Source organism: Bemisia tabaci, chromosome 8 (assembly GCF_918797505.1).
Source record: "Bemisia tabaci chromosome 8, PGI_BMITA_v3".
Taxonomy (NCBI): Eukaryota; Metazoa; Arthropoda; class Insecta; order Hemiptera; family Aleyrodidae; genus Bemisia; species Bemisia tabaci.
The window spans coordinates 36,595,006-36,617,675 of NC_092800.1; the positions used below are offsets into that span (position 1 = coordinate 36,595,006).

Here is a 22,670-nt window from a genome sequence, read left to right on the forward strand (position 1 = left end):
TAGCTTAAAAATTTCAAAGGAATCGCCGCACAAACCATCTCTTGTAAAAAAATGAAATTGCCCAGTTAAATTTGACAATAGCTGATGTGGCTTGGTTCCTTTCTGTTAAACTCGGTCCATTTCTAATGTCAAAGCACCGCGGATAATAATGATAATAGTTTGTCTACAACTTATATTTGTAGCAGTAGTGCAGTTTTCTCAAAGTTGGTGGTTGAAATTTTGGTGAACGAGTTCTTTCACCTCAACGGTGCCTTTTCTGGGGAACTCAAAAACGAGCCTACATGGAGAATAGCTGAGAACTTTTCTGATGCGAACATATTAGAGCTTTCCCGCTTGTCTTTTCTTTAAATACTTAGAGGTTGGAATAGATTTTTTTTTTTTAAATCAACATGTTTTAGGAGTTCAAAAAATTTTCCTTGAATTGAAGACAATTTCCTCTTATACGATAAAGCACAAGAAAACAGAACCTGAATATACGAACAAGTAGGGAGGGATTTAGGACATGAGTAAACAAAGCAAAAACGTTATAAGAAGTGAAAGGCAGGACGTTTTAGGCCTTTACCAGCTTATTTTCAGCTGCAAAATCACAATTTATAAATAATTCCTTCGGAGAGAATCCGAATATACGAACAAATAGTAAGAGATTTAGGACATGGGTAAGCAAGGCAAAACATTATAAAGGCAGGACTTCTTGAGCCGTCACCAGCTCATTTTCAGCAGCAAAATGACAATATTTAAATAATCTCTTCGGAGGGAATAGTTTTGTCTCCGGAGAGAAAAGTTTCCTTTTCGGAGAGCATAGTTTTCTCTCGGAGAGAACCGTTTTCTCTCCGAAGAAAAAACTTTTCTCGGGGAGGGGGGGGGATAATAGCTTTGTCCTCTGGAGAAAAAAATTGCCCCGCCGAAAAGAAAAGTTGTCCCTCCGGGAAGAAGAAATTTCCCTCCGGAGAGGCAACTCCTCTTTCCGAAGAGAAAATTATTCTCTCGGGAGAGAAAAATGTATTGTGTTTTGCTGCTGAAAATGAGCTGATAACGGCTCAGAACGTCCTGCCTTTTAGCCGTTTTAGCCTTGTTTACCCTTGTTTTAAATCCCTTCCTATTTGTTTCCTCTTATGTAAAAAACAAAATTCAATAATCTTTTTCACTGACATAAAATTTCAATATTCGTCGAATTCTCCTCCTCGGGACGGCACTTTAATCCCTGATCTCAGACAACAGATGGCAGCACTGCCAGGGATTGCGTTTCGCGACGCGTGTCGCGTCTCATAGAATATGGGATGAGTGTGCTCCAGGTTGAACCTCCCTACGTCTTAGGGATAAATCCTCCCCCCCCATCCCTCTCTATCCTTCAACCCTGTCCGGTGCCGTTTGCGCGCGATTCTGCACCAATGCACACATCTCTTCCGCCTTTCTAAGGAAAAACGCCGCATGAGCATCCAAGAGTTGCCAAATTTCACCTCTTAAAATATTAATTTTTGAGACAAATAACGAATATTTTTACATGAAATTTCCTGATACATTAGATTGCATTCTGAGGAATATTCTCTGGAAAATTGGACGAAAAATGTCACAAGTTTTCCTGAAAATTCGTATTTTACCCAAAGAGACTTGGCAACACACGGAGGTTCATACGGCGTTTTTCCTTGGAGCGGCAGTCTTGCGGATGATCTTCCAGTCGGTGCCTTGAAAGCTCGGCTCTCACCAGGGCGGGCGCTTTTGAATAATTTTCTTGAGAACTTTGAAAAAAGTAAAAATATAAAATAAAAATAAAAATTCATAGATATTTAAAGGCAAGGTAAGATGCACCGTAGAGTTTTTCCCGGAACCCAACGAGGAGCAGGACTTCATGTACGGGAAAGCTCTTTCATGCGGGAAATTTAATCTAATAAATTATTTTTACATTAAGAATATGGGTTTTCGCTTGGGGTGGATGAATGCAGTGAAGTTTTAGAGTTGGTTTCAATAGCTAACCTTCTTTACAGTTTTATTAGCTTCGGCCGTTTTCCACGAATTCATAATCTGAGATGGCTCATAAAGACTGCTTAGGACCTACGCACAGTGGATCGAATCAATAGGAGAGGTCGGACAAAATTTGGACACTTTAAAAGCTTATAATTCCGTTTAGACAAAATTTTGAGGTTCTGAAAGTGGTTCCATTGGTCTCCTCGTAAAATTTTTCTTCTAGAAGCAGCCCTCAAAATTTAAAATATGACGAAATAAACATCAAATTTCGCAGTTTTAGTCAAAAATTTATGTCCGACCTCTCTGATTGACTCGATCCACTGTACGACGAGTGATAATCTACTTTGAAAAAAATTTCAAGGGAAATATTTTTACTCTCCTTAGAAATAAACATTTTATCGAAGAAAATTTGGCAACTCTAGAATGTTCATACAGCGTTTTCCTCAGCACGGCAAACTGCTTCCCAATATTTTTAATTCGACCCTTTTAGGGGCAATTAAAATGAATTTCAATTAGTTTCAGGGCAGTCTTCACTTCAGTTATTGCGATTACCAGCGGTCAAGCGTAATAAATATAAATACAACAAAATTTGGCATCCGCATCGGGGAAAGGGGGGGGGTCTTAAGGAATTAAAATGAATTTTAATCGGTTTCAGGGCGGTCTTTATTATATTCATTTTGTTCACTAGTGGTCAAGCGTAATGGATATGTCGCAGGCAAATAGTAAAATCAGGCATTTGTCAAATACTAGGCAAATAGTCAAATATTCTAACTTAGATTGAAATTCTGATTCTTTTCCTAATTTCAGACAAAATAATTCATTGCTCCTGCAAGAAAAAATTCTCAGTAAAAATTTGCACACACAATAGTATATTAAACAATTTTTATAGCTCCTGAAGAGACACTGATCTTGAAATGTTCAGTATGTCGTAAAATGCAGAATGTTTGGAATTTTCAACATTTAAATCTATGAGAAGCAATTGAAGAGGAAGAGACAAAAAGAGTTCGTAGGTTTGATGAGTTATTTTTCCAAGAGTAGTGAAAAATCGTGAGCTCTTCGTCATAAATTCACAAAATTTTGCAGACCGTCAAAATTTGACTATCTGCCTAGGCATTTGACAAAATGCCTGATTTCACTATTTTGCCTGCGACAGATACAATTACAAACACAACAAAGTTGGCAACAGCGTGGGGGGGGGGGGTGCCGCGGGGCAGCGAGGAACGTTTGAACGTCCGAAGTGCGGGTGGATTAGGACGATAATAGAGAACTTAATTTGGTTCATTGATATTTCTCGGCGCACGCAGCGCGACACCGATGTGGGATGAAGGTATTAGTGCAGTTAGCCGAGTGGCTTTGCATTGACATTGTCGATGGGCTCCGAGGGGCGGTAGGCGGAGGGAGGGGAGGGGAGGGGCGCTGCGCTTCCAAACGATTTTATCTAAATTAAATAATCGCCTTTCAAGTTGTGTAACGGTGCCTCTTGAGTGCTTGAGAACAACTCGAGGATCATAATTGTCATGCTGTGCAAAAATGTGGCTGTTTAAGCTACCGCGCTGACTTCGTCACCTTCCGGCCAAAATATCACAAGCGCCGTGCGAAATTTCAAAATTTCCGCCGCCATTTTATTTTTTTACAGAGCAATGAAGATGTTGCATGTGTGAGGAATTTGCGATTTGACTGTTGATTCATATGTAAAAAATCGTGAGAAACACGATGATGCCACTGGTTTTTTCTGAAATCAACTCCCAAGCTCAAAAAAAGCTCTCAAGTTGAGGCCAAAATGGAGGGGATATCCCACCCTACCCTGACAGTCCACCTCTACATCAAAACAAACTCTCCATGCAAAGATAGGGAGCAAATACATTGACAGGGTTGCCGTGATTTCAGTTTTGGAGTCCCCAAATAAAGTGGCAACCCTGCTAATGTATTTGCTCCCTATCTTTGCATGGAGAGTTTGTGTTGATGTAGAGGTGGACTCTCAGGGTAGGGTGGGATATTCCCTCCACTTTGGCCTCTTTGGTGTAACAGGACTTAATTATCTTTCAAGAAATTTCCACCTTGTTATACCTGAACCGGATAAACCTCTATATTTGCCTCAGCTAAAGGCTCTTAGATTTTTCTTGTGTACGATAAGTATCTTGATTTATTTTGCGAGGAAAGATCTGTACTTCTAAAGGATGCCTGTCATTCTTAGTACGTTCAATTTCATTTAATACTGTGTGGCACCTCTGTTGTGAAATAGTTGCTTCAGGCGCCGCCACACGGCGGGCGGGCTGGCCAGCGCGAAACGCGCATTGGCGCCTACAAACCTAAGTGGATACTTCAAGCAGTGTGCAATGCGTGAAATCTCCACTTAGGTTTGTAGGCGCCAGTGAGCCTCTCGCGCTGGCAGCACGCCGCTACGCTCTGCTAGGCTTTAATATTTAGCGTTTTTTAACTCATGATTTTGAAATGTTAGCACACTCTGCATTGATTTTTCTCATTTAAATTGAAGGTACAAAAATATGAATCAATTTATCAAAGGAGAATAATAATATAATGTGTGTTTTTTAAATATTGGTGGTTCCGTGTCAAATTTAATGATTTCCAAAGCACTTTAATTTTTTCTTTTACATTTTGTGCTTTTATTGTGCTGCAGCGAGGTGTACGCGGAACGGAACGCTCAAAATTTGACGTATTTGGCTTTAAAAGATCGATGTACAAATGGGTTAAAACTAAAGATTGCGTGCTTCTTGGTTTTTTTTTCTCTTTTATTGTTTTTGCAGTTTCTGTCGGCACAACTGCGGCTCATTGAGATTAATGTCGCTTGGAAAAGGTTTTACAAATATTTGTCACGTTTTAAAAATATAAATGTTTTCAAAATGAAGTAATAATTTCGTAAAGAAAAAATAAAAAAAGTACCTATACATATATAAGGTAAATTGTACATTCAATATTTTAAGGAGAGAAATAAAACGTAATATTCACCAATGACAATTTAAAAAGATGATTCAAAAGGAGAAAGTAATACCATTTCATTTAGAAAATGAGCATTGAGCAACCATAACAACACCTCCTTCTCTCTCTATTTCTCATTTCCATATTGTCAATATAATTTTACATACCGACTAAAATATAACGCTTGGACTAAGTCACTGTTGCTTATATTACGTGTGGGCGCAAACTACTGGACAAAAAAGGTGCGCGGACAAAAAATCGTTGACAAAATGTCCTGAAACCGTAGATAAAGTTCCTTTTGTGCAAGTGGAAAAGCGGGATTTTACATTAAATCAAAGGGAACTGAGCGCTAACTCGTGAGCCGTGGACATGTGACAAGAGCCTTGTGGGAAAGCTCATGAGATGAAGAATCCCGCCAGATCTCTCCTTCCCGCCCGGTGTCGGTCGTTGCCGCTGACGTTACTGGCGCTTTTAAAGTTCCATTCATTCTTATGGACCTTAACGAACGAGCACACCCCATCTTCCCACTTGCACATGGTTCCATTTAACATAAATACACTGGAAAAAAAAACACATTGGATCTAGAGTCCAGACTCTTAAAAACATCGACAAGAAAAAATACTCTTGATTAAATCGGATTTAAGCTTAAATCAAGAACCCAGCCTCTTAATTTGAGCGGATTTCCTTTTGATTTAAGCTTAAATCTGATTGAATCAAGAGTATTTTTTCTTGTCAATGTTTTCAAGAGTCTGGACTTTAGATCCAATATGTTTTTGTATCCAGTGTACGTCCAACTGTCTTGTAACTTTCTCAAGCTCTCTATTTTATTTTACGCCTTCCTGCTTTTTCTCCTATCGATGTCATTATACGCTCCGACGATGCCTCATTAAAAACCTCTCCAAGTTGAACCGCCATTGAAAAAGCCATTGTTTTAAAATTCCGAGAGTGCGCCACGTCCAACATAGTTGCAGTAACGCACGATGAATGAACAAAATGCGCTAACTTCTCCGGAGAAAAAGCCGGCTCCGTTCCAGGAATCAATTGAAAACAGTTTGCTTCGACTCTGAGCCTCCATTCGTGTCTCCGAACTTTCAAGTGATTTTCCCAAACTTTCCCGCTTTCCGTTCCGGCTACACTTTTCAACGGTTCCCGAGTTTCTTTACTCCTCTTCGTCCTCGTCTTCCTTTCCGGCGCCTCCTGCTCTGCCGTGCTAAGGAAAATCGCCGTATGAACATTCGAGAGTTGCCAAATTTCTTTCGATAAAATGTTTATTTTTGAGGCGAGTTGTGAACATTTTTTCTTGAAATTTTCAGGAACTGTAGATGAAATTGCGAACAATATTACAAGAAAAATTTGGAGAAAAATATTCAAAATTTTCTCAGTAAATTCGGTTTCTATCGAGGGAAACTTGGCAACATCTGAGGGCTCATACGGCGTTTTTCCTTAGCACGGCAGTGTTGTTCCGATGTGCGATTACCGACGAATCAGATTCGTCTCTTAACTTGAAAGCAAACTCGGTTAGTCGCAGAGAGGATGTTTCAAGTTCGTCTCGTCAGAAAGCGAAAAAACTTCACACCCTTTCGTAAAACGTTTATTTTTGAAAGGGTTTTTATTTCAGAGGAAGCGGCGTTCACGTTCTCCCATGCTACGGAAGAACGCCGTATGAACCTTCAGACGTTGTCACATTTCCTGCAAAGGCCTTTCGGCCAAAGTATCACAAGCGCCACACGACGTTTAAAAAATTCCGGCGCCATTTTATTTTTTTGCAGGGAAATTTTTCAAGGAAGCTGTCCGAAAATTTCACTGATTTTTCTTCGTGCTGCCGATAAAATTCAGTTAAATTTTCAAACAGATTGAACCAACAAATGCTCTGTAAAAAAAATAAAATGGCGGCGATAATTTTGAAACGTCGCATGGCGCTTGTGATACTTTGGCCGGAAGGTGACGATACGTTCTCCGATTAAATCACAACTTATCGCGATCTGCGGGCCGATTATTGAAATTGATAGACAAAGCTATAGACAAAGATGACAAGAGGGATTTGGAGGGATCCTATTGGTGGAAGGGGGTGGTGGCAATGGACGTAGGAGGTAGTAATGGACTAACTAACGGCAACCCACCAAAAACCTGCCAGTTATTCCATAATTTTCTTCCTTCGCCTATAGGAACCAACCATGTCAACCAATAGGATCGCTCCATACTCCTTATGTCTGCTTTGTCTATCAGTTTCAATAATCGGCCCGCAGTGCCACTTGGGTTGTATTATTTTAAGTAGTTACGTAATATTATTTGGAAATTTATGATGGATTTGGCACCGACGCCTGCTTTAAAATTCCGCGTGGGCTCGGTTGTTGGAGATGGAAACCAGTTCACTTGTGTGGGAGCTCATCGCGGGTCCGGCAGTTCACCGCTGTGACAACGACGACGAGGACCCGAAGCGAAGTACATACGGCGACACGTTTCGAGTGCCGCATGTTGCTTCCGCGCCGGTTTTTGGTTTAGTGAAATATTCATCGGCTTTGTGTTTTGTGTTGTGCCCGGTTCCCGTTGGATAGAGCTCAGCATGGAGACCGTTAATGGATTAATCATCCGCAAAGCCGTGAGAGAGGATTGCCCGCAAATTTTGGCCTTAATCAAGGTAAATCAATCGCTCCACTCAAATTAGAACGAATAATTAGAACACGGTTCAGGTAAAGTTGGATTGGATAAAACAGAGGGCAATCAGGTCGCATGTCCACTAAAATTCATTTTGAATTTTCCTGATTTTCGAATGAGATTTCCAGTTTTTTTTGCGCAAATAAATCGTTCTAAGTTTGATTTAACAAGTTATAGAATAAATTGAGTCAAAGGTTTGAAAAATGCTTCAAACACTCAGAATTTCCTGGTGCATGAAAGTAGAAATTGTGCATGACCGATATTCCTTATGTTTCCTGATGACATCGTCGCATGTTAGAACGATTAGAATAACAATTTCAATAACCGACGAGCAAGACCGATGTTCGTCCTCGAAGAAAATTCTTCTTTCGTAGATTATGATTTTGATTCCGTATTTTTTGGGACCCAAAAAGTTTTTCAAATTTAAGAGAGAAATTTTCCTTATAAATTCGCATTTTTATGGAAATGAAAGCTACTCTTATCACGCTGCCTGATACTACTCGCTGACACATTCAAGATAAGATGATCTCGCATTAAGCATTGTCAAATCTCCGCTCGTTAAGAAGTTGAGAGGACCAAAGGAGAATTTTCCCGGCGTAATGTAAGAAAATGGCCGTGCGAAGAAAAGCCCCAGCTCGTCGATTCCGAAGGGACTGGACCAACCTTTTAAGTCGTCGTTTTCCTCCTGAAAGATCGTAACTACATTTCAGTGTTGCAATATTGCCCCTCGCAAATTGTATTTTTGCCTGGAGAATCTTTAGCATTTATAACTGAAATTGTCACTAATGTTTTCTCTGATCTCACACGGAAAAAATAAAGTTTATGATTTAACAATTTAATTGCTAAAAAAAGTGCAAATGTTTCAATGTAGACTTTACAACAAAAAAATGCTACTTTACCCCCGCGGTTAAATTAGCTTACAATAGTGGTTAAAAGTTCATTTTTTCGTAGGAAAATCTACGTTGAAACATTGCTGTCACTTTTTTTAGCAATTGAATTGTTAAATCAGCGATTTAATTTTTTCCGTGCATGCAAAAATCGGACAGATTTTCAACAGAAATATCGCAGGTACATTCTTGTAAAAAATTGAATCCTTGGAGTCAATTTTGCAACCTTCCAGTGAAGTTACGTTCCTTGGTTCAGGAAACTAAGAAGTAGTAGGTCGAAGTTTGGTCTATCTTGAGCTTATTGATGCGTGCACCGTCGTGTTACGGAAAAATGTTGTATGAGCCTCTCTGGGTTTTGCAAAAGTTTTGAAATATTCGTACTTGGGAAAAATCACGAATATTTTTCCTTGGAATTTTCGAATTCCAGGTCAAAATTTTTAATCAAAATAATGAATGGAAAAACGCATAAGTTATCTACACGATTCGTGTTTAATCAGTAGAAAATTAGCTGTGCCTGAAATATTTTCTTCTGAGGTATTGTTCATGTTTGCCTTTGACATGTTTGTATACGCTATATTAAATTGAAAATAAGATTCGGTGGAAAATTTGATGGAGGAAAGTTTGAGTCATTACGTTAAAGAGGGCATTATTCTGCAACATAAGGGAAAACGTCGTGTGTCCAATAAAATATGATCTCCCTGAAAAACATTTGAATTTGTCCGTTTGACATTTTCAGCGAATTAAAATGCAATTCGGTCAAACATATCGACGGTGAAACTACCAAACCACGTATCTCGTTTGCTGTGTTTAAAAATCTACGCTCACAATTTATTTTTTGGAAGTAGACCAAATCAGTATCATTCCTTGAAATTTTCACGGAATTTTCTCCGCACAAAGAGGAAAAATCACAGAAATTTTCAAGACTGGATGTTAAGTAGTTTTTCATTTAAAAAATAAAGTATCACAGGAAGTCTGCGACGTCGCAAACCGAGATACGTGGTTTGGTAGTTTCACCGTCGATATTCAAGAATTTTATGGAATAATTATTAGTCACTTTACCTAAAAATCGATATTTATGGAGAGAAATCTGGCAACGCAACTCGAAAGCTGAAACGCTGTTTTTCCTTAGGAGGCAGTACCGACTCAGCCGTGGAATTCCGGAAAATCGCGTGGCGAAGCAGACCATCCGAACTCAGCGGGCGGATTCTAAGAGAAGGAATGTCCACACGCGGGCATCGCGGTGACAGCATTGCCAAATCGCACGGTAAAATCAATATTATTCCACAAATCAGCCAGGGATAAACGTGAGATTCGACAGAGCTGGCGGTATTAAAAACCGCGTGCCCGCGAGATATGCACCGTCTTGCTGATTCCAATCCCCGTCTCGCGTAATTAGAAGCGTCGGGGCTGAATTTCACGCTGAAACGGACTGAAAATCGCGCTGGAGCGTTCCCATGAGTTCTGGAGCGGGAGGGGTGTTGTGGGGAGTGTGGCAGGGGGTGGGAGGGGGTAGGAGGGGGTGGGGGTATTAGGTCGTGCAGCGTTATTAATCGACGGGCTCAGATGCACCGAATGATGAATCGAACTGCTCAACGACGGGAAACCGTCTTAAATCCGCGGAAAAGTCAAGGGTCAGTGCTAGTGCTGCCGTGCTTAGGAAAAACGCCGTATGAACATTCGGAGGTTGCCAAATTTCCTTCGATGAAAAGTTAACTATCGAGGGGATTTATTAATATTTTTCCTTGAAATTCGTACGAACTTCAGTTAAAATTGCGAGTAAGAGTATCTGAAAAATTATCTGAAAAATATTCATAAGTACAGCCGGAAGTTCGTGTTTTATCAGAGGAAATTTGGCAACGCGTGAGGGTTCATACGGCGTTATCCCTTAAATTAAATTAATCTTTAAGCCCTAAATTAAGCTTCGCGAGTTGGGAACACTCGAGAAATGCGTCGAAATTGAATTAAAATCATGTTTTAAGCAGATATATCGCGAGGAATTACAAGAAATTAGTCTGGAGAACTTTTGAGTTTGAAATTTTTTGAAGACCCAAGAGTCTTGGTGGCCCTTAGGAGAGAGATTAAAAAAATTGACCCAATTGATTTTGCGATCTGGGAACGCTCGTTGAAAGAAGTGGAATTGGATTAAAATCAAGATTTAGAAGTAGGTATAATTATATCGTGAGAAATCTCAAGACATTAGGCTGGAGAATGGAAAAAATTGATTTTTCTTAAGGATTCGCCGGTCATAGTGGCCATTTTGGAAGGAAAACGTAATAACCTAACATTCGAAATTTATTTTTCGATCTGAGAACAATCGTGGAATCGGTCGGAATTGAATTCAAATCAAGTTAAAGGAGTAACGCAGCGCTAGAAATCTCAGGAGATTAATTGACTCACTCGAATTACAAGAAATTAACCATCCAGCAATGAAACCCGATCAGTGAAAACCTAAAGCTAAATTAATACATACAAAGAACATCCCTAAAAATCATGAACAAAACAAAGCTAAGCAACTTTGAGAGTTATCGTTACTTATTAACATTCTAAATTTCAGGTTAGCGCCGTTTTTCCATCACTGTTAAAAAAGGCTACTAAAACGAAGCGACCATGACGATCAAACGCAACGTGCCGATGATTGAAGCGCCTTGATGCAACTATTCGTGTTCCGCGGATGTCCGTGCTGCAGATACAAAAAATTGAAGGCGTTTTAACTTCCCTTGCGCGGGCTCCCCTGAAGTGATGCGTTCGACGATGGACGAAGCGCACGACGCAATCTCAAGTCGATATTTTGTTGCTCTGATGAGCATTGGGCGCAAAAAAAGGAACATCGGTGGCATCAGGTCATCCCACCGTTTTTCCATCACTGTTAAAAAAGGCTACTGAAACGAAACTACCTTGACGATCAAACGGAACGTACCGATGATTGAAGCCCCTTGATGCAACTATTCGTGTTCTGCGGATGTCCGTGTTGCAGATACACAAAATTGAGGGCGTTTTGGATTCCCTGAAATGATGCGTTCGACGAAAACGAAGCGACCATGACGATCAAACGCAACGTGCCGATGATTGAAGCGCCTTGATGCAACTATTCGTGATCTGCGTATGTCCATGTTGCAGATACACAAAATTGAAGGCGTTTTGGCTTCCCTTGTACGGGATTCCCTGAAATGATGCGTTCGACGATGGACGAAGCGACCATGACGATCAAACGTAACGTACCGATGATTAAAGCGCCTTGATGCAACTATTCGTGTTCTGCGGATGTCCGTATTGCAGATACAAAAAATTGAAGGCGTTTTGACTTCCCTTGTACGGAATCCCCTGAAGAGATGCGACCTACAATGGACGAAGCGCGCCAGGCTGTCTCGAGTCGATTTTTTGTCACTCCGATGGACAGCGGGCGTAAATAAAGGAGCATATTGGACAAGGAGGTCATCCACAATTTCCATCTTGCTACAGTTGCCTCTGTCGCGAAATTTCTTACACTTCTAGACACCTTTTTCGCCTAACAGTACCACCTCTGTGCGAAGAAACTCATGCCGGATGTATAAAAGTAAATAATATACATGTAGATAATGTTTGACACATTTTTTTCAGTGATCGAGATGAAAATGCTCGTCTTATGTGCGTGCTCTAGTATTCTTCACGATATTAAATCCATTTTGGTGCGAACATCTCCAAACTTTGTATCGGAAAAGGACATCGAGTTTAATGAGGCAGTATTGAGTCCAATCACAGTAAATTTTGAAATTGAACGCTTGATTATTCATTATCAGTTCCTCTTAATCGATTTTGAGGTACACTGCACTGGATAAAAAACACATTGGATCTCGAGTCCAGACTCTTGAAAACATTGAAAATAAAAAATACTCTTGATTCAATCAGATTTTTGCTTAAATCAAAAGGAAATCCGCTCAAATTAAGAGGCTTAGTTTTTGCTTTAAGCAAAAATGCGATTGAATCAAGAGTATTTTTTCTTGTCGATGTTTTTAAGAGTCTGGACTCAATATCCAATGTGTTTTTTTCCAGTGTGGAAAATAGATGATACTTTTTTTAAATGTGATGAATGTCTCTTAATTCGAATGAACTCTAATTCAAAAATAATTAAATTTGCCATCGATGACGAACTTTTTTTCTGAAGGTTAAAAGAAATTTTCACCTGAATAAAAATAAAATTCTTCCGTTAAAATTTAAGAACGTTAAGAATCCTTAAAAGAAAAATTAGGCCGAAAAATTGTCTCTTAAGACTACTTTTTACGTACACTGGAAAAAAAAAACACATTGGATCTAGAGTCCGGACTCTTAAAAACATCGACAAGAAAAAATACTCTTGACTCAATCAGATTTAAGCTTAAATCAAGAGCCAAGCCTCTTGATTTGAGCGGATTTCCTTTTGATTTAAGCTTAAATCTGATTGAATCAAGAGTCCTTTTTCTTGTCAATGTTTTCAAGAGTCTGGACTCTAGATCCAATGTGTTTTTTTTTTTTTTTTTTTTTCCAGTGTACCCGTGTATTATTAAAAGAGAAAAACATGTTTCACAATTCTTTTCAGCGTAATATTCTCACGGCATTGAATCCGTTCCGGTCACTAGACCTGTAAACTTGGCATCGGGAGAGGACATCGGGTTTAATGGGGCAGTAGGGTTCCTTCTTGAGTCAATTTTGAAATTGAACACGCGCGATCGGCCGGTCCCTTTCGAATCGGACAAGGAACAACTTCGCCTCCCTCCCCGACGCGACTAGGGCCTGTCTCTCCCTCTCCCTCTTTTAAAAGTTCCCTTTTTTTCTCTCACTCTCACTTTTTCAACCCCTCGCCTACATGAATTCCACAACGACGCGTTTTTTTCGGGTCAGTTCCCAACCCTCACGTCTCGCACCGGTCCTTCCTTCTGTTCGTTCCTCGCCTTGACCTACCCTCTACTTTTCTCTCACTTTCTAATTTAACTTCTCAATTGAAAAATTCATGATCGGTTTAGACTTCCTCGGTCTCATTTGTATTTTTAATTTTTTTACTCTCTGTAATTTTTATGGAGGTGGCAAGAAACCTCTTAATCAGTAAACCCGAAATGTTCAAGTACCGGTTACCCTTCTATCTTAGTTAAAATACAAATGCGACGATTTTCCCCCCTTTTTTTTCTTTTTTTTTAAAGTATAGCAACTACCCAAATGTAAATCAACATCCAGTTATCTGTGCGTTTACCAGCATTATTCCTCATTTGACCAATTTGACCGAAATCAGTCTAACCAGTAGCGACGTTATTCCTCTATTTAAATGTATGTAAAACAATCGATTCTTGGTGAGTCAGCTTGCCTTGCCTAAAATCGATATTTTAAATGAATTCAAATGGAGAAAATACCGCGTGTTGCCGACTTTCAAAATCACCACCGAGTTTAACTTTATTTGGCATTGCCTAATTTTCTCTAATTTTTCATTTTATTAACAGAGAACTAAACTATTTAACGCCTTTAAACTTTTGTTTTATCATACATCGTGAAGAATATTTCATTGAAATCCAATTTTCAGTGTGGCTTGGTTATCTAAAAAACAAAACATTAGAGAAAATCAGGCAACGCTTGATGATGTCCATCCGTTATTTGCAAAAACTTTTCTTTGACTTGTATAAATCCTTTTACTCGCTGGTGCAATTAAGAAACTGTAATTCACTTCCCGTGTTCTACATGAAATTAAGATCGGAGAACTTGTGTCGTAAAGCGTATTTTCTCACCTCACCTACCTCGTCGCCGTCGTCGCTCCTCTGACGTATGAACCAGAGGCGGATCCAGCAATTTGGCAACATCGGATTTCCTCCATTTAAACCTATGCTAAATAATCGATTCTTATCGGAGCACCTGGCTCCCGAGAATCGATACATTTCCACAGGTTTAAATGGAGGCAATCCGGTGTTGCCAAACTGCTGGATCCGCCAATGGTATGAACGTATCTTTATTACTACAAGAGCCGTCGAAAACATGAAGCTATACGGAGTATGGGGCCCATGCAAAAATCGAGATGTGCCTTAACGTCAAAGAAGCGACGTCGTGAAGGCTAGTTGGCGACTACCGACTAGTAGTGGCGTATTCTTCGAAATACTGTACTGCCGTGCTAAAGAAAAACGCCGTATGAATATTCGAGAGTTGCCAAATTTCCTCAAATTAAACGTCCATTCATACAGAAATTTATGATTATTTTTTTATTTATGAAATTTGTAGATAATATATGTATAGATCTGGCTAGGGTCCCTTTATACTGAGTGTCAAGACAACACCCCCTCATGGAGTCACAAACGGGAATAAAGATTACAGAAATTAAACGTTTTTCGTAATCTTTGATCGGCCCATTCTCAAATTCCTTTCTCCGTTCCTTCTCTCATTCCGTTTGTTCCTTGCCGAACCCGTAATTCCCTTGTCCATTCCAGGTTATAATTTTTGCACTTGGTGAAAATGTAATCTTTATTCCCGTTTGTGACACCGTGAAGGCCTAAAATACGGGATCCAATCAGAAATGGATTCACATTGTCTTGACTCTCAGTATAAAGGGACTCTAGATCTGGCCACGAATAATATTCTCCGGAAATTCAAAAAAAAAAAAAAAATCACGAATTTTCCTCAAAATTCGTACCTTACTGCAGGAATTTTGACATCACCTAAAGGTTCTTCTAAAGATTTGCTCACAACTAAAAGTCTCTGGAAAATTCAAAGAAAAATATTTACAAATTTTCCTCAAAATTCGTATCTTATTCGTATCTTTTCTAATTAATCATCGCCTTAAGGCTCTTCTAAAGATCTGCTCACGAATAAAATTTTCTGGAAAATCCAAAGAAAAGTATTCACAAGTTTTCCTCAAAATTCGTATTTTATTGGAGGGAATTTAGCAACGCCTGAGGGCCCTTACGGCGTTTTTTCTTAGCACAGCAGTGCACTGCCTCCATGCTCCAAACCCCCACATCCTTAAAAAACCCACGAGCACAACCATCCCGGTAAATAATTCCTCGCGACATCTTTCTTTCACGCCTCCAGCGCGATCCCCGTGCATGGAGAAATACTCAAGTGGGTGTTGCTTTCTCGAAATCCTCTCTGAGCCGTGTGAACAGTGTTCCTAAAACGATGAATCACTTGGACAAATTACGCCCAGCCTCCACCGCAACCCGCAGCGCACCTCGGGTGTGAATTTTTAACCGAGGTGATAGATAGAGACCTCAGAATTCAACAGGGGTTCATCGCAGAGCCCTGTTCAATTTATGGCCGCCGGGAGGGAGGGGGGTTGGGGGAGGTGTTGGGGAGGCTGCTCGACGCTTTTTGCATGTTACTCAGCCGTGCGTGGGTTACTTTTCAAAGCTTGCCAGATTTCCTTTTAAAATTTGAGAGCGGTACGCTCTTTTGATAAGGAAAAACTGGGTTTTCACCATCGTTTGGCTACATGTACGTTCAAGAACTAATATATTATTGTCTGCGGGTGAGGGCAGTGTTTCATCGCATTAGCACCAGGAACGCCTTTGTTGCCAATCAGAAATTGGAAAAAGTCGCCTTTTTTTCGATATTACCTGGGATGAATCTAATCAGTTTGGAATATCTCTTGGGTGAAAGGAACTATTGAATTGAAATAATTTCGTGAACATGCCAGTCAGCCATCTACACACTACACCTCAGTAGCATCTTTGGATTTTGCAAGAAAACCCATACTATATGAGGAACTAACTACGTGCTAAACGATATGATCGCTTGACGCCATTTTATTGATTTTTTTTTTCGCACGGCACTAATGCCCGCGTATTACCGAACAAAATTCCATGACCACATCTCAATTTTTTTTTAATGTGAGTCGAGTATTAAAATGTACACAATTATTGTCCTTTAAAGTTAGCAATTTTTTGGTGGGTAGCCAAAACTATTTGCTATTCTGGGAGATTTTTTAGATAATTTTGATAAAGCAACATTTATATGACACTGTAACTGCGCTGGTTCCTTTTTGCTACATGGAAATTATCCTTCAATAAAACTAAAATGCGACGGGAAATCTGCAACGTTGCAAACCGAGATACGTGTTTCGATTGTTTCATCATCGGAATCGCGGCAATTTGGCAGCACCGGGGGCACCTACACGAAGCCATTGCCCTCGCCGTACAAATTTTCGGCGGTAAAAAGTACCCGATCCCAGCGCCGAATTCCAACGAGGTCCCGCCGGTCGGGGCGCCCGGGGGGCCACGGGGGGAGGCGGAGGGGGGAGATGGGGGCGCGAGATAGAGCGCAACAGCTAAACAGCCCTCCAAGGACTCTCCTTTTTCATTGCGCGACCATAAAATAGAGTTTTGCGCGATTCTGCCAAGCGAGCCTTAAAGGGGTGGAGGGTGCCGGCCTAATTTTCGATGATTGCTTCGACTAGCGCGAATCGATCCGGGCAATACGCGAAATTCACGACGCTGTTGCAGATTGCCATGGATTTGGACACTTTTTTGGGGGATGTATTTCGCGTGTGTGAGATTCGCACACACAAAGAAAGTTCTGTTGCACGTACGCGAGTATGGCGTTTTGTATCACCCGTACAGTTAGGATCATAGAACTGTGCTATCGGTTCTGTCAACTGTACACTGAAAAAAAGATTGGTAGAACTCAAGTGGATCATAATTTTCTTAAGAGAGGACAATTTGATTATGCATCGAAAAACGTCGAAATCTTCGATAAAAATCACTTTCACGATGCACAAAGCGTGTTGTAACAGACATTTTGGCGAGAAAACAAGTTTTATGGAGCTTAAATTCGCTTTTAGTTTAGTGATCCATTTTTTATTCCTCGAAAAAGGATGAAAAATTCTACGGGCCGGTTTCTGGAGCATTAAAAATTTACGAATTATCTTAGCTTATCAATTTAAATGACGGTTCGCGGAAAAAAAATGAAATTGCTTTTTAACAATTCTGTATGGTTAAAAAAAAGTGTCCGACATGTTTTAGTGGAATTTCACAATAAGAAAATCCAATTTAACCACCCCTGTTGTTAAACTAGCTTTTCACTATTGTAAAATGTACATTTGAAACGTATCGGAAATATTTTTTAAGAGTTCAATTATTAAATCAGCGATCCATTTTTCCCGTGTTGTGCTCTCAGATTTGGCAGCCTTGCCCGGCGGGACAAGAGGTTCACGGTGAACTTTCATCGAAGGAGGAGACAAAAAGCTCGCGAAACTTTTTAATTCGCACTCCTTGAGAGTTTCACGCGTCGTGTCCAAGATTCTGACTCGAAGAGGCTCACAAAGTCGGTGCGTTATATTGACTTTCCTGTCAGCTCTCTGAGATTTCATACAGGTTTTATGGCCCACGCAGCACTTTCACTGAAGGTTGAAGGAACACCTCTAATTTTTTCTCCTCTTTGCGACCATTCACGGAATAAAGTGCCCTAGTCCACGGAGACAAAATTTTCAGCGAGATAACTTTACGGCATTTTCTAGAATCATCCTGACTACATTTCACGTTGCCTAAGTGTCTCTTATTTGACTAATTTCAGGGTTGCCACAGCATTTGAAAAATTCAATGGAGATGTTGCATGTGTGAGGAATTTGCGATTTGACTGTTGATTCTTATGTAAAAGTTTGCGAGAAACACGATGGTGCCACTGGTTTTCTCTGAAATCAACTCCCAAGCTCAAAAAAAGCTCTCAAGTTGATGCCAAAATGGAGGGGATATCCCACGCTATCCTGAGAGTCCACCTCTACATCAAAACAAACTCTACATACATAGATAGGGAGCAAATACATAGACAGGGCTGCCACTTTATTTGGAGACTCCAAAACTGAGAACACGGCAACCCTGCTAATGTATTTGCTCCCTATCTTTGCATGGAGAGTTTGTTTTGATGTAGAGGTGGACTCTCAGGATAGCGTGGGATATCCCCTTCATTTCAGCCTCAACTTGAGAGCTTTTCTGAGCTTGGGAGTTGATTTAAGAGAAAACCAGTGGCACCATCGTGTTTCTCGCGAACTTTTACAGACGAATCAATGGTCAAATCGCAAATCCCTCACAAATGCAACATCTCCATTCCCTGACATTTTCCTGATTTCCCTGACACATTTTGCTGAAATTCCCTGACAATTGAACAAATGCCAGATTGTTAAAAAGACACACAGTAAAAGTTCACTGATTGTAAGTCAAACTACGATTAAAGACAAAATGCCGATAAAGTCGAATTTCATTTCGGCCCCTAGACACGTTTCTACGTTGAGTGGAAAATCGGTTAAGACGAATTTTTTGCCGGTCCTTACCTAATTCGACTCAGCGAGCTTTCACTGTAGTTAGAAATAGTTTTCGGGCAAAATTTGTTAGTCAAAATGTCAAACCCACTCGAGAAAATAAAAGAAGGGCACTTCACGATTTTTTCCTGACATCTTCGTCAGTTTCCCTAACATTTTCCGCTTTTCCCGGTATTCCCTGACTGTGACAACCCTGTTATTGATCGGAGCGTCGAGAAAACGCTCAAAATTATGAAAAAGCACACTCACAAAACTTACTTCAGCATTTTGCGTAATTTTCTGTTTTAAACAAAAGGAAACATAATATGAAATTAGGCAATATCTGATGGAATAATTAAACTGGTTATGGTTGAATGCGTCAAATTATTGTAAGGTTGATGTGATTGAGTTGTAAAGACCGGAGTTTGAGATTTTATCAGAAAACTCTCTCTAAATGTCATAAAGAATGACTTGCGCGCTGTTTGGTCAATTTTTGCGCCAATGAAGGACGAACAATTTTATTAGTCTGGTAGCTGTTTTTCGAGGATACACCTTCTGAACTTGAAATGTCAACCCGCTATAAGTCCAAGTTGGTTTCTTTGGTAAGTGAAGGCACTGTTTGTTTCAAACTCTTTCAAACTATTCTATGAACTCAACTTTGAGTTTTCGAGTATTAAGGAGCCTTTCCCTCTGGACGGTCGTATAATTTTTCGCAGTTTTAGCCGAAACTCTATTGAAAACTTTTTGTTTACTTCTTTGCTCCACCGAATGTCGAGCGTTGTGCATTTTGTTTTTTATAAGAGGCAAAAATCAAGCAAGATGTCACTTTTAAGAAAGAATAAACACTCACCTCCTCAGGGCTTAGTTCAATTAAGGCAGCCAGGATTGTCGAAGCAAGAAAAAATCTGAAAAAAAAACCGAATACGTTGTAGGTCAATCTTCAAAATTCTACAATTGATTCACATCTTAATGATTATTTCGAAGCCATGGATTTTGGATTTTAAAGGTCTTTTTTATGTTAAGCTTTTAAAAAGATAATAAATACACGTTACCAGCTGAAATTTACTTGGTCTGTCATAGAATACTGTAGGGGTCCAACCCCTGACCGCTTCGCGGACCAACCCCTCGAGGCGCTTCGTACCTCAGAAGGTATGCGTTATACGCTCCTCTCATTTTATATCGTAGAGTATCATATATTTACACAAGCTGTAAAAATATGCGTGGTTAGATCAATCTCTTCTTTACAATAGAAAAATTAAACAATCCTACGTTTTGAGAAAAGCGTCGGAAAAATGTCTGAAACTTAATTATGGAGTCTTGTATATTATTACAACTATTGGTTATCAATATGTGTCTTATCACACAGAGTTTTCATCACATTATTAAAAGAAACTTCAAAAAGTAACTCTAGACTTCTCTTCCATTTCAGGAAATGGCAGCTTTTCAAAAGCACCCGGATGCTGTGGAAGTAGATGTCAGTGGTAAGTGCGAATCGTATCTTAACAGTCTACTAATCATTTAATTTATTTTATTATTTAAGAATCTGGATGTCTTTCGTGTAATCTAAAGGGCCGAATCTAGGGGATGGCCACATGGGCCGCGGCCCATGGTGGCAAATGGCAAATTTTGCAATTTTTTAAAATATAGGTATAAAAAAAATCGGATTCAGAAAAAATTTACAAACAAGAAAAGGTGACAAAATCTCTCATTTCCTGAGAGTATAATAATTTCTAATGTTGTCATCTTTCGGTGATACAAGAGACAGCACCCTTGATTAGTCGAGTTAAGAGAGAAACCAAACACGCAATTTGGCCTGGAACGGCGCGGCGCAGAGAGCAACGATGACGAGAACTCGAGATGAACAGGAGAAACCCTCAGCACGGCGGCCGGCATGTAACACATATCAGCGCCTACAAGACTGCATGAATACTTTACGCATTGCGTCACACATAGTGCGGTCAACAGCGGTCGGCGTGAAACGCAAAGCGCCCACAAGACTGAATTGCGCCAAACCCATTTCGGTCAGCGCGGCGCAGCGGCGGAAGTTAAAATTATAAAATCACATTTATCTTTGTTCTTTCATAATTTTTTCGTTTATTTCTTTAAATGGAAGGCCACACAGAGATAGGAACATGGAACTTAACTTTCGCGCAGAGTTTTGTGAACTTTTGCTAGTGGTGTTGACAGGGTTTTCGCAAATAATGTGTTCAGCAAGAATAAACGCGTCTAATGCACCCCTCTCCCTTTGGCACGTTCACTTAATGGTTTTTATTGATGTTTCAAAACGAATGATAAGGGGGCTGCAAAATGCAGGCGACCCATGGGCGGCAAGTTGGTAAATCCGGCCCTGGTAACCTAGTTCGGTACTGTAAAAATTTGATCACAACCAATTTAAAATCTGATTCATAAAGTGCATGAAGACAGCGTTCCTTGTGTGTCCAAAATAAAACTACATTTAGACTTTCTGCTTTGAGGTGGCTTTACTCGGTGGCGTGGCGTGCTTTGCGATAAATCGATTGATCTGCCATATGAACCAATGGAAAAGTATCGATTAACAGGGTGTCCGCAATGAACACCATAATAATCGATTCTTTACCATGGCTTCAAATGGGAAAACATCGATTAATCGACCACTTACGCTTCGCAACTAACTTTACTTTTGCCTGCGCGGCCAAGTCAGTAGCGAGCTGGGCCTTCTCAGCCGTGATAAGGGAGAGCCTTTGGACGTTGCAAGATTTCCTTTGATATGACATGAATTTTCTAGAAAACTTGCAAATATTTGAGCTCCAATGGAGATGTTGCAAGTGTGAGGAATTTGCGATTTGACTGTTGCTCCTTAGGTAAAAGTTCGCGAGAAACACGATGGTGCCACTGGTTTTCTCTGAAATCTACTCCCAAGCTCAAAAAAATCTCTCAAGTTAAGGCCAAAATGGAGGGGATATCCCACGCTATCCAGAGAGTCCACATCTACATCAAAACAAACTCTCCATGCAAAGATAGGGAGCCAATACATTGGCAAAGCTGCCAAGTTTTCAGTTTTAGAGTCCCCAAATAAAGTGGCAGCCCTGTCAATGTATTTGCTCCCTATCTTTGCATGGAGAGTTTGTCTTGATGGAGAGATGGAATCTCAAGATAGCTTGGGATATCCCCTCCATTACGCCCTCAACTTGAGAGCTTTTTTTGAGCTTGGGAGTTGATTTCAGAGAAGACCAGTGGCACCATCGTGTTTCTCGCGAAATTTCGCTTAAGAATCAACAGTCAAATCTCAAATTCCTCACACATGCAACATCTCTATTGCTCAGAGATCTTAAAATACGGTTGGATTCAAAGTTTCTGAAAATTTTCGGGGAAAAATATTCATGACTTTCCGGATAAAATAAATTTCTCATCTGCGAAAATTTGACAACATTCTAAGGTTCATGAGGCATTTTTCCTTAAAGCGACAGTATTGCACCCTTCCCCCGGAGTTTCCGGCAGCCCAAGCCGGACGTCTCAATAACGGTGATTGCACGGCCCAATCCACTTTGCTTGCGGCCGTAAAACACCCCATTCTTGCCGAATCAACCCCGAAACCCCAAAAACTCCCTCGAGCGGTTAAAAGCCCACTGAGGAATCTGACAACGTCGCGACACGTATCGTTAGGGGTGCGTGACGCCTTACACGCACGACGGGGCAGCAACACGAATTATTCCGCAAGAGCGTGTTGCGGCGAGGGGTTCGGGTCATCCCCCCTGTCCTTGGGGGAAGAAAGGGTGCGGGGATCGATTCAACAGTGGAGGGGGGGGGGGGGGGGTTCGTGGGCAGCTAGCCGACTAGTTAACGCTGCGACAATGAATTTAAGTAATTGACCCGGAGCCTAGCGAAGGGGGGTAGGGGAGGATTGTGGGGCGGGGGTGGGGGAGGATCACCAGGGAAAGTGCCGAATGTCAACATTCAACATTTCGCAAGGTCTCGGCCGTGAAATGACTCCGCGCGCACGGTACACAAAGAGTGAGGGTATATTTGCGAGGTTG

At 40.5% G+C, this 22,670-nt stretch overlaps 2 protein-coding genes across 3 annotated transcripts in view; one reads left to right on the forward strand and one right to left on the reverse strand.

The window, feature by feature from the left end:
- LOC109038773 (gastrin/cholecystokinin type B receptor) overlaps window positions 1-22,670 on the reverse strand; it is a 288,606-nt gene that overhangs the window by 174,449 nt on the left and 91,487 nt on the right. For both annotated transcript variants that reach the window (XM_019053962.2, XM_072303102.1), the window contains exon 2: window positions 19,508-19,562. The gene's annotated coding sequence lies outside the window, so the exon portion shown is untranslated. The remainder of the gene's footprint in view (window positions 1-19,507; window positions 19,563-22,670) is intronic.
- The window catches only part of LOC109038774 (thialysine N-epsilon-acetyltransferase), a 63,816-nt gene continuing 48,403 nt past the window's right edge, over window positions 7,258-22,670 (forward strand). The window contains exons 1-2 of the mRNA XM_019053963.2: window positions 7,258-7,537; window positions 20,087-20,138. Of these exons, the coding sequence (XP_018909508.2) occupies window positions 7,463-7,537; window positions 20,087-20,138 (127 nt within the window). The 5' untranslated portion in view covers window positions 7,258-7,462. The remainder of the gene's footprint in view (window positions 7,538-20,086; window positions 20,139-22,670) is intronic.